The sequence below is a fragment of the Mus pahari genome, chromosome 5, assembly GCF_900095145.1.
Source record: "Mus pahari chromosome 5, PAHARI_EIJ_v1.1, whole genome shotgun sequence".
NCBI lineage: Eukaryota > Metazoa > Chordata > Mammalia > Rodentia > Muridae > Mus > Mus pahari.
Window position 1 is genome coordinate 38,365,185 of NC_034594.1, and position 12,303 is coordinate 38,377,487.

The 12,303-nt window shown below is 40.6% G+C and overlaps 1 protein-coding gene across 4 annotated transcripts in view; it reads right to left on the minus strand.

Annotated features, from left to right (window-relative positions):
- Positions 1-12,303, minus strand: part of Als2 (alsin Rho guanine nucleotide exchange factor ALS2) — a 75,710-nt gene that overhangs the window by 55,965 nt on the left and 7,442 nt on the right. For all 4 annotated transcript variants that reach the window (XM_029538344.1, XM_021199378.1, XM_029538346.1 and 1 more), the window contains exon 2: positions 1,593-1,667. In XM_029538344.1, the coding sequence (XP_029394204.1) occupies positions 1,593-1,612 (20 nt within the window). In that variant the 5' untranslated portion in view covers positions 1,613-1,667. The remainder of the gene's footprint in view (positions 1-1,592; positions 1,668-12,303) is intronic.

Sequence of the window (12,303 nt, forward strand, 5' to 3'; positions counted from 1 at the left end):
ATAGACTATTTCTTTGCATTTGGGACATTCGAAATCTTTTCTACTAGCTATCTGGAAATACACAAAACTGGGTAGGGTGACACTCCACTGCAAGTCCAACAGTAGGGAGACTAGGGATCAAGCATTCTCAGTTGGAGCTACAGAGTTAAGACTCTGTCTCCGCGACTGAGGGTAGGGAAGGAGGAGGGAGGCAGGGAGCGAGAGATCATTAACATCTATATCATTCACCCTACTGGATACATTAACCACATCCATTCTTACCATGTTCTGGAAAGCATTATTTTACGCTCTAATTTCAAGAGACCATCTTTTTACCTTCCACATGTAAGTAAGGGGATGTGGTCGGTGGTGTCAGGCTTTTTATACCTGACTTACTTCACTCAACAAAACTCCCATGCCTATTGCTGCAAATAACAAGACTGTGTGCTTTTTATGGCTGAATATAGGCCACTGACTGTATACACAACTTTTTTTTAACCCGTCAATGAATTCTTAAGTCGACCTCATATTTTGTCCACTGTCAAAAGAGTGCATATTTTTTTCAACATATGGATTTCCTTTTCTTTGATTATACAGCAATTCTATCTGGGGGGTGGGGGTAATAGGTATTTGTTTTTTGAGACAGGGTCTATGTAACAAGGCTTCCTTCAAACTCATATTTCCCAGGCCTTAACTTCTCATGTGCTGGGATAACAAGTGTATACCACCATTATCTGCCTATTTCAAGTTTTTTGAGGACCCTCTATTATTTTCCATTATTTAGACTTTTTAAAGAATCAAATTCCTGTCTTCTATGCTTTCCTTATACTGTTAAGAAAGAATTCTCTCCATACCTCCCACTGAGACAGGATCTCAATGTGTAGCTCTGGCTGGCCTGGAACTCTCTATGTAGACCAGGATGGTCCCAAACTCAAAGATCTGATTGCCTCTGTTTGACAAGTGCTATGATCAATGATGTGTGCTACACATGATGTTTTTGTTTGCTTGTTTCTAGCAAACACCTATTCTTCTATTTTAGTGGAAGCATAAAAGTTTTTTTAAATGTCTCTACTTTTGCTAAACAATATTTTCTTAAATTATAATAAGGCTAGCTGCACAGTGGTAACATATGCCTTTAATCTCAGGACTAAGGAGGCTGAAGCAAGCGGATCTCTGAGTTGAAGGCCAGCCAGGTCTACAGAATTCCAGCACAGCCAGGGCTAGAGAAACCCATCTCAAAAAATAAAAATAAAATAATAATAATAATAATAATAATAATAATAAATTAAAACTGAGCTTAACAATCTATGGAAGGAAAGCCACAATTTAATCTTCTGTGAGTAGTTTTCTAAGTACAGATTGAAACTTAAAATAAAAGATGTCTACAAGAGTTTTAAGATAATAAAATCCCTTTACAAGCATAAGAAACTAACAACTTTTCTCTACTCATCTTTATTTAAATAATTTTGTCTCTTTAGCCATCAATTACAAATGCAACTATGTGCTTCTACTTAATACCACTGAAAAGAAAATCAAACTCAAAAAATATTAATTTCAACCATGCTGTCTGTTGTTCTTTCCTAGAAGGACATGGGAGAAGAAAATGCTTTTACCTTTTCTTCTTTGAGTCCATCGGTCAGGAGCACTCCATCACCAAATCATCCCATTAGCAAAAGCTCTACCATGACCTAAATAGAGAGCACTAGATAAGCACAGAGAGAAGCGGGAGGACACTGGAATACTCGGCCATGGCTGTCTCTTTGAATGGAGGGGGAGGGGAGAGGGAGGGCAGGCCTCTAACAAGTGTACATTCACTGAGTGATAAGGATTCGGAGAAACTATTCAACTAATTCATTCCCTGCCTACTCAAAGTCAAATACCAAGACTGAGCCTGCCCACTGAGCTTATAAGATGCCTGCTGGCCATCAAATGTAATGTCAAAGAAGAAAAGGCTGGAAGATAACTGTTCCAGGAAACAGATTTTTCGGGTTCTTAAAAATTATAAAGAAGGGAATTCAATCTGTAAATCAACATACTCAGTACAATCATAGAGATCGCGGTGACCTCAAACGATGTCCCCCATCTATGGGAATCCTCAGTCCCCAGTTGGGAAGGATTAGGAGGTGTAGCCTTGTTGGGGCAGGCTTTGAGGCTTCAAGAGCCAAGTAGCATTCAATGCATTCTCTACCTTCTGTTTGCAGCTCCGGATGTAAGCTCTCAGCTGTTGCTGCCGCTCTGCCTTCGCTCTGACAGCCCTTTTAAACCCTAAGCCCAATTAAACATGTTCTTTTATAAGCTGCTATAGTTATGGTATTTCATCACAGTGATCTAAAAGTAACACCCATATTAAGATTACTTTTTAAGTACTCTGGGACATATAAAAACAAATTCTAACTGGGAAAGAGTTTTTTTAAATCTCAGTAATGTATCATATCCAAGTCATTCTAATTTCCAGTAATGAACACAAATGTTAATTACTCGATTTCTTTGTGTTTAACTAAAATACATTTTCCATTACTGGAACTTCTGTGGTAATTTCCCCAAGACAATCTCAATGCAATGCTAACAAGCTTCAGACCCAGAAGGGCTAGTAGAAATGTGGATCTGGAATGAGCTGTTTCCAGGCCCAGCATTTGACATTTGATCTACACAGGCTGAGAACTGGTATGGCAGAAGCTCAGTATCTCTGTGACATTACTTATGCCTAGCTTGCTAGCTGTAGGAAGTGCTGACCGCCGGGCACCTGTGCCCACAAGCTGAACATTCACCAGCGCTCAGTGCCACTTCTTTCCAACACAGCTGGCCACGGCACCTGGAATGCCAACGAAGTTCCCATTTTAGTTTAATAAACTAAAACTGTTGCCGATGTAGTTAAATGGTAGAGCACTCAACACACATGGGCTCTGGATTAGTTAGTTCTCCAGTGTCCGTGCCCCCAAATAATAAAATAAAAGCTTCCATCCAAAACCTAGGTATAGTAGCTTATGACCACAATTCCAGCTTTAAGAAAGCTGAGGCAGGAGACTGAAAATTCAAAGCCAAGCTGGTTGTTGTGACACACACCTGTGACCTCAACATTTGGCAGATGGATGCTAGATGATCGAGTTCAAGGCCAGCCTAGGCTACATAAACACTACCTCAATAAATAAATATATTAATTAGTAATAACAAAAGACAATGTTTAAGGCTAGTCTGGGTAAACAACAAGCCCTGTTTCAAAACACAATAATCACTCGGTAAAAAGAGCTAAATAAAAAGTGTTTGAAGGGGGTAGAGTATAGGGGACTTTTGGGATAGCATTTGAAATGTAAATGAGGAAAATATCTAATAAAATAATTTTTAAAATTGTTTGAAAATAATGACCCATGAGTTTAAAACTCAATGTTTAAAAAAAAAAAAAAAAAGTAAAACAAACACGCAAAGGAAATACCAGACGCATTTCAATTTAACAATTCCAAGTTTTAATGGCACCAAAATTCATTTTTAAAAAAAGTATAAGAACAAAGCCCTATTTCTGTGGACTTTATAATACTGGGACCAAATTTATAATTTGGTATGGCATGGTCACTGCTCTGCAAACAACCCACACTGGCAGGGAGATGTAGGTCCATCTGTTTATTCCAGACTGCCTAGAATTCTCACTGTTTTCCATCTGTGTATCCGGAGGAAATTACTTTCTACCTTGTAAGTGTTTAATTTAGAACAGTTTGGGATCAAATTTGGATGAAAGGTACTATAAACAGATGGTAAATTTGAATAAACTTAATGCTATTAGTACACAGAATTCTTAACTGCTCCTAAATCTCTGCTGATGATGCTAGCTAGCTTTAGTAAGATGCTCGTTTCCTCGTGTACAGGGAAAAGCTAACTCTGGGCTATCTGTGCAGGCCAAGGGGTGCACTTCAGATTGCATCCTCACACTATCCGGCAGGAGCCAGAGGACCCTTCTAGGAGGGCATGGAACTGTGCAGCCACAACTCACTTCCTGAAATAGATCCACCACATCAAGACTGCACAACCAAAACTGCTGTGAACTGAGGATGATCCCAGCTATCAGGAAGCCGAGGCAACAAGAGTTCAAGGCCACCCTGGGCTGTAATGGTGAATCTCAGTCTAGCCTGAGCTAGACTCAAAAACAGAAGAGGTTTAAAAGAAAGCAAAAATATATAGCAAAAATGGAGTGTTATGAGATGGCTCTGAAGTTAAGAACAGGCACTGCTTCTGCCCAGGACCCAAGTGCAGTTCCCAGAAGCCATGCCAGGCAGCTCACCATTGCCTGTAACTCCAGCTCCAGGGGCACCAGACACTTCTTGCCTCTTCAGGCACCTGCCTGCCCTTACATGTACACACACACACACAAAAGGAGAGCTGGTAAGATGACTCAGTGGGTAAGGTGTTTGCTGCCAAGTCTGTCTGACTTGACCTGAGTTCAGTCACAAGGATCCATATAGTGGGAAGAGAGAATGGGTCCCTGTGAACTGTCCTTTGACCTACATATGCATGCATGTCAATGCATGTATGCACATGAACACACAGAATAAATTAAAGGAGCATACAAAGACATTTTTAAGGAATGAAAGAAAGAAATGATAAGGAAGCTGGGTGAAAGATGCTACATGGCTGACCTTCAAAATATGCAAAGGCCAAGGAAGGAGGAGTGAAACCTACCAATCTGGGGGAAAACCTGCAGAAAAAGACAGTCGAAGATCCTTTCCTGGCCTAGTTAGTTAAGCCCATAGCAGACATTTGGCTTACAGGACTGTATGGTAGTACATCAACACTGTAGGCCACAGAGTTTGAAGCAATGTGTCAGAGCAACAGTATAAAGCTCACATGTAGAGCTGGGATGGCAATTCAGGTAGTCAGTGCTTGCATGAAGCTGTGGGTTTTATCCCCCACAGTGCACAAAAAATGGACACGTGCCTGTAATCCAAGTATTCACAAGGTAGAAGCAGGTCAGGAAATTCAAGGTTATCCTCAGCTACATACAGAGTGTGAGGCTAACCTGGGCTACAAAGGTAGGGGGAGAAAATTCAATTCTGTTTTACAGACATTTTTCTTAATAATATTGTAGAAACTTTTCCCTGCTTTCTTTTTTAATATGGTCTTTCTATGTATCCCTGGCTAGCCTCAAACTGCTGATCTCTGACCTCATCCTCTCACGTGCTAGTTATAGATAGGTAGCCCAAATCTGGCTTCATTTTGTTTTAAAGGCTTTAAGATGTTTGACTTCTCTCAGCAAGTCATGGAAAGAAGAGAAGTGACAACTAAGGAAAGCATACCATCCAAAGCTCACATACTTAAGGGCAGGATTTACCAACTCCATTAATACCTCTCCTCAATTATGCACTAAACACAGTAAAAACAAAACAAAAAAAAACATAAGCTAACAATAACAACAATAATGTTTCTCTGGCATTTCTATGACTGCTTCTCCATTCACATAGCATTTAAACTAGTGAAGATAGGCCAACTGTGGGGCTCCTCAAAGATGCCTCTCCCTTGGTGAGGTTACAGTCTTTGTGCTACATGGAGACAGGAGCTCTGTACCTAGTATCTCTCTTGCATTGGCCTGTATTGTCCTAACTAACTCTGATAAAGACGCTGTAAAAACAGCGCTTACTTGAAGTTAGAAACTGTGGGGTTGACTTACCTTCAAGGCCTTTCCACAGATGAGCAGACTCTCTCTGTGAGACAGGCAACCTAGACTAATCATTGTAGCTGTTAAGTTCTTTCTGTTAGCCAAAGGCCAAGGCTAGACTCAGTGGAGACCACTCTGCAAGCTACTGTCACCTTCACAGCAGAAAGACGCAGCCACTGAATGATGCATTTAAACTAAGTAAACTATGGTTCTTACCAAAGTGACACCACATTTAGATTCCACTGGCTACACAGCTTCCTGTGAGGAAGAAATGGGCTGTGTATAAAGATGCTGTTTTAATATCAAGATCTGGAAATTTCCAAAAAGAATATGGTCTAGTCTAGAGTTCTAATCATTGAGAGAGAGAGAGAGAGAGAGAGAGAGAGAGAGAGAGAGAGAGAGAGAGAGAAAGAGAGACTTCCAAAGGTCCTGAGTTCAAATTCCAGCAACCACATGGCTCACAACCACTCGTAACGAGATCTGACTCCTGCCCTCTTCTGGTGCGTCTGAACTCAGCTAGAGTGTACTTATGTATAATAATAATCTTTGGGCCTGAGCGAGTGGGGCCAATCAGAGTGAGCAGAGGTTCTAAAATTCAATTCCCAACAACCACATGAAGGCTCACAACCATCTGTACAGCTACAGTCTACTCACTTGATCTTAGCCAAAAGGCCAAGAAGCAAGAAAGTTTACGTGTTTTTAGAGCAATCTTTTTTAGTTTTTTGTTTTTTTGTTGTTTTGTTTTGTTTTGTTTTTAGAGACAGGGTTTCTCTGTATAGCCCTGGCTGTCCTGGAACTCACTCTGTAGACCAGGCTGGCCTCGAACTCAGAAATCNNCCTGCCTCTGCCTCCTAAGTGCTGGGGTTAAAGGTGTGTTCACATGCATACATAAACAAACAAACAAACAAACAATCTTTTAAAAAAAAAAGTAAGTGAGGGGGGAAGGCATGGGGCACGCTATAAGCCACCTTGGTAATGTATGCCTATAATCCCATAACTTGGGAGGCTAAGACAGGAAGATTGAATGCAAGATCCTGTTTTTAAAAAGAGCTATGTACCATCTGTATTTCCGTTATATTAGAATCAGAAATCCAAAGTCAAAGACTCTGAAAGCTACCTTTTTTTTCTTTTTTCACAGCAAAAATCCAATATGACCTCAATTTAGCCAAGTATAAAATCCGACCTGAACCAATGAGGGGCTGTTATTTTGTCTAGGGCAAATACTGCCCTGCCCCTCTTGTTGCAGAACTATCAATATGATCACAAGCTAGCACAGATCCCAGGGGAGGTACTACATAATACAGTTTATACACAGTGTTCACGAGAGAAAAACCTCAGTTCCAAAACATATCTCATCATTTCAAAATAAGGGACTTGGAACCTATATTCTTTAAAAAAAAAAAAAAAATTGGAAGCCGGGTGTGGTGGCACACACCTTTAATCCCAGCACTTGGGAGGCAGAGGCAGGCGGATTTCTGAGTTTGAGGCTAGCCTGGTCTACAGAGTGAGTTCCAGGACAGCCAGGACTACACAGAGAAACCCTATCTCGAAAAACCAACAACAAAAAAATCGCTATAATTTTTAGTACATGTCTCCCAGATTTTAAATTCTTATAGACTTCATTCTGCTTCTTCAATGCACTTGGTTTTTATTTAGGGTAGGGAATGTGGATAGATGAAGTCTTACATGTTACCCTGGCTAGCCACAAACTACTAGGCTGAAGTGATCTGCCCGTAACTATCTTATGTTTTTCTAACGTGATAGCACTCTATAGAGAAGACAGTATCCTCAAGACAAAAGGAAACTAACTTGTGTTCTCTCTCCTTCTCCCCATCCCTCCTCTTTTAGCCCTAGCTGGCTTAGAATTGCCTATGTAACTAGGCTAATCTCACATCTGAAGAAGCAATTCTCATCTCTGCTCAGAGAGTACTGAGAATACAAGAATGTGCCGCCATACCATGCTAATTCTCTTACACTGGTTTAAAATAGGTATCTGGGTATCTGGAAGCAGGAATACAATTCAGAAGTAGAACATTTGTCTAACAAGTCCAGGGCCATGGGTTTGATCCCAAGCCCTGCATAAGATATTTTGATTAAAATAATAGCAACTATTTTTACAAGAGTAATGATAATCAGCGATTAAAACTGAACAGGACCAGTGAAATGGCCAGGTGGGGAAGCCTGCCACCAAAGCTGACAACCTCAATTTAATCTCTGGAACCCACAGGCTAAAGGAGAAAACTGGCTCCCAAAAGTTATCCTCTGATCTCTACATGCTCACCACGTCACAAACACAGCCACACATAGACATAAAAATACATACACAAAGAAATCGCATACATACTGTAATTTTTAAAAATGACTAATGCTAAGACAGTAAGTAAACTGGACATGCATGGTGTAGACTGCTTTTACCCCAGCAAATGGAAGGTGGAAAAAGGTCAAAAGCCAAGACCATCCTCAGCCATAGTAAGTTACAGGCTACCCAGGGCTACACCTGACTCTTGTCCTTGTTTCACAGTAAATAAATAAAACCAGAGACAGGATAGCAGAACAACTGAGCAAACTGTACCATGAGCTCTGAAAGGAATTTACAGATTAACTAACAGCACTAGTGATTTAGACACAAAATTACTAGATTTTCAAGTAGCCATCCACAATTTGTTTCTTTTTGTCTCCACAGGTGGAGTAGAATTAGGAAACAGAACTTCACACTGTAGCTCAGGTTGCTTTGAACTCTGCAATTCTCCTGCCTTAACCTTGTAAATCCCAAGATTACATATATGAACACTGGACTAGTGTTTCCTTTTTGAAGTTTGAGTTATAATTTGTTATAACAAAATAAGCCAGAGTTCACACTATGGATATAGTAATTTAAGAGAACCTGGTATTTTACACAGGTAAAATACTTGATAATTATTTGCTTTTAAAGTCTTGGTCTCTGTGTTTACATGTAAGTTAAGGCACTCTTAGACTCTAATATTTGACTACAAATATTCTAGATACCAACAACTTCTTTCTGGATACCCTGCCACTGACGCCTTTTACCAGGCATGCAAGGCTGAGGACAACTCACCTGAAGAGCAGGCATGCTAACCAACTGGACCAGTCAAAGCCACTTCAAATCCCAGCGTCTCCTCAAGACACACTTTAGTCCCCAGAGTAGGAGGACTCAGTAAATTAAAGCACAAAGGAACCCATGCCTGGTTAGAAAGCTACTTATTACTTCTAACTTTGTACTTAGAGGATAATGCCCTTCCTAAGGCTTGCCTCATTTAAGCTCCTGAAGGTCAGAAAGCATGAAGGTTTTTACACTTTGTATCCACACTAACCACTACAAACCAGCTGACTACATTTAAGGGAGAACCTAAGGAAGGCACAGCCCTTCATCTGAAGGCTGCCCCAATACTCAGTTTATAGCTGCTTGGTTTTTTTTTGTTTTGTTTGCTAACTTTTTCAACATTTATTTAGAGAGAGCAAGAATGTGTGTGTGTGTGTGTGTGTGTGTGTGTGTGTGTGTGTGTGTGTGTGTGCACACAGGGTGAACAGTGCATGAAGGTCAGAGGACAAGTTTTGGAAGACAGTAGTTCCCTTTCCACCATGTGAGTCGAGGGAACTGAATTAATGTGGTCAGGCTTGGTACCTTTACTCTTTGAGCCTCTCCCCACACCTAACCCTTCTTTGAATGGCTTACTGCTTTTAACCTACCAGAACTGAGCACACTTCTGACTGTGAGAGTCCTCTAAGAAGTAAGGGTATGTGGCCATTGCACAAGAAATGCCCAGTAACGCCTACTTAGTTCTTTTTTATACCTACTGTGAAGCTTTAAAAATTGAGTTTTCCACTGGACAGTGGTGGCACATGCCTTTAATTCCAACACTTGGGAGACAGAGGCAGGTGGATTTCTGAGTTTGAGGCCAGCCTGGTCTACAGAGTGAGTTCCAGGACAGCCAGGGCTATACAGAGAAACCCTGTCTCGAACAAACAAACAAAAAAACCTGTCTTAAAGGAAAAAAAAGAACACTGAGTTTTCCAAAATCAGTAAAATTCCTATGAAATACTTTATAATATTAGCATGGCATAATTCAGTTTTTGAGAATTCAGTATCTTGAGAATTTGATATTTAGCTGTTATAATTACAATATCTCAGGATAATGCATTTACTAACTACTATAACCAACTCAAATTAAATAAAGTACTCATTACTTCATGACCATATAAAATCTTGGTAAAGTCAGTCTATATCCAAATTCCTTTCAGAGCATTTTGAATGAATTTGCTCCCTGCACTTTAAAATTTCAAGATGGTTTTATGCTCAACTCTCCCAAGAATCCCTACCATTCTGACTTCTCTGCAGCCTTTAAACAGGGCTCACTCCTCATTTCCTGGAGAAAACGCTTCCCAGGACAGAGTCTGTCTCCTCTCTGCAGAACCGTTCTGCAGAGAGGAGCTGCCAAGGCACACTGCTGCCTCTCTGCAGGAGACAAGAGCTGTTTCAGACTCTACTACTTTAAAGCTACAAAGCAAAATAATGTGTACGGGGAAAGAGCCCTGGTTATAAATAAAAAAATTTAAAGTGTAGTTCCCCAAAACCATCTTAGTCATTTATAAACATAAATTACCAAATCTATGTTCTCACCACCTAGTTTTGAACAGATAATAAAATATTTCAAATTTGCTTCACCGAGGGTGGCCTGAAACTTGCCATTGTGTTTAAGCCTCCCAGGGGCTGGACTAGAGGTAGATGCCACTGCCCAGTAAGCTCCTTTTCAGTAAGTTCCACATGGAGCTGAAGCCAGTGACCCACCATCTCTATAAATAGACTCTTGTTCACTCTCATTAGCTAAATCCATATATGTGAACAACGCCACAGTTCAAAGCTGAACAGAACAGACCTTACTGTACAGAAATACCATCTGGCACTTGCCTCTTTCACTAAATATAATGTCCTTTGGGTACTTATAGACCTACTTCATTCACTTTACTAGGGGCAAGTATATTCAACTGCATGAACAATCAGTTTACCTATTTTCCTATTGTTGTGCAGTTGGATTATTCTACTTCACTGCTATTTTAAAGAGTTCTATCATCATTCTTGTTACCTTTGATCCGGAAAGCTGCCCCAAATTTAAACTGAAAACTTGGCTCAAATTTATTTAGATGGTGGAAGAAAAAACACTAGAGTTAGCACTAGCCAGATGCCATCATCTGGTCAGTGCTACCAACAACACCTTAACAGAGGTCGTGTGAGCAAGGAACTAGGGATGACCCTGAAAGTAAAGTATTTATAAATACTTGATAATTAAGAGAAGGATCAGTCGGTCAATTTGTGGATTTAAAGAGACAAAAGCTAATCTCTCTGGGTATAACACACTAGCAGCAAAATGAACTGCTCAAAATCCCATCTTTTACTTGTAAGAATTGGAAGAAAAAAACCCAAACCTGTGCATCTTCTTCAAACTTAAAAGAATTATATAATCACTCAAAAGTGTATCAATAACTTACTGATTTAATTATTTTTTTTTAAGCTAGGCATAGTGCTGCATGCTTACAGTCCCAGCACACAAAAGGCTGGGGCAAGATCATGAGTCTAGGCCAGTCTAAACTACATTTCGAATAACAAAGCAAAACCAAACAAAGGGCAGAAGCTAAACACACCATCATGCTAAGTCCAGAAGACTCGGGGTCCTGGCAGGAAAATGAGTGCAACACCAAAAAGAACAACCTCATGTTTTGTCGCAGTCCACCAAAATTCTCTTAAGCACTGACATAAAAGCTGCCACTCTTTATTACTTTTAAAAAATAAATTGTTTGGTAATTAATGGGAAAGAGAAGTAAAAAAAAAAAAAAAAAAAGTCTCCTAAAAAAAGAAGCACAGGCTAGGGAGACTGTTCAGTGGGTAAAGAACCAGCTATTCAAGCACGAGGACCTCATCGCAGATCCCCACCCACGTGGAAGCTAGCTCAGCCACATGGCCAAACCCAGCTCTGAGGAGGCATGGGGGGAACAGCACACCATGAAGACAGGGGGATCCCTGAGCCTTACTGGAGAGCCAGTGGGGCGTAATAGTGAGCTCCAGGTTCAATGAGAGACTGGATGGACGGATGGATGGATGGATGGTGTAGAACAAACAGAGATGGAGGAAGACAGATGATGTCCTGTAGCCTACACAACACACACACACACACACACACACACACACACAAAGCTAGGTGTGGTACATATATCTATGATCCTAACAGTTGGGAGGTAGAGGCAGGAGGATCAAGAGTTCAAAGTCATGGAGCTATATAGCAAGACGATCTTTTAAAAAGAAGTCCTACCAGAACAATGTACCTTTACTGTGGTTGGAATCTGTGGTACATGTAATTCTGCAGAAGCTCTGAAAGGAGCCAAGTGGTCTGGAAGGCACGATGTGCTCACAGCACTCCTCCAGTGACTGCCACCAGAGCAGTCCTCCTGTGCCATCTCAGCCACCACCTACCTTCCTCCCTGCTTGTTCACCTCACACTTGTCCAGGCTCTCATATTAACACTGAGGTACATTTTGGGATTAGGCATGACAATTTATGAATATTTCATGGCTTATTCAGTTTGATGTCTCAGATACTGACTTTTTTTTTTTTTTTTTTTGGTTTTTCGAGACATGGTTTCTCTGTATAGCCCTGGCTGTCCTGGAACTCA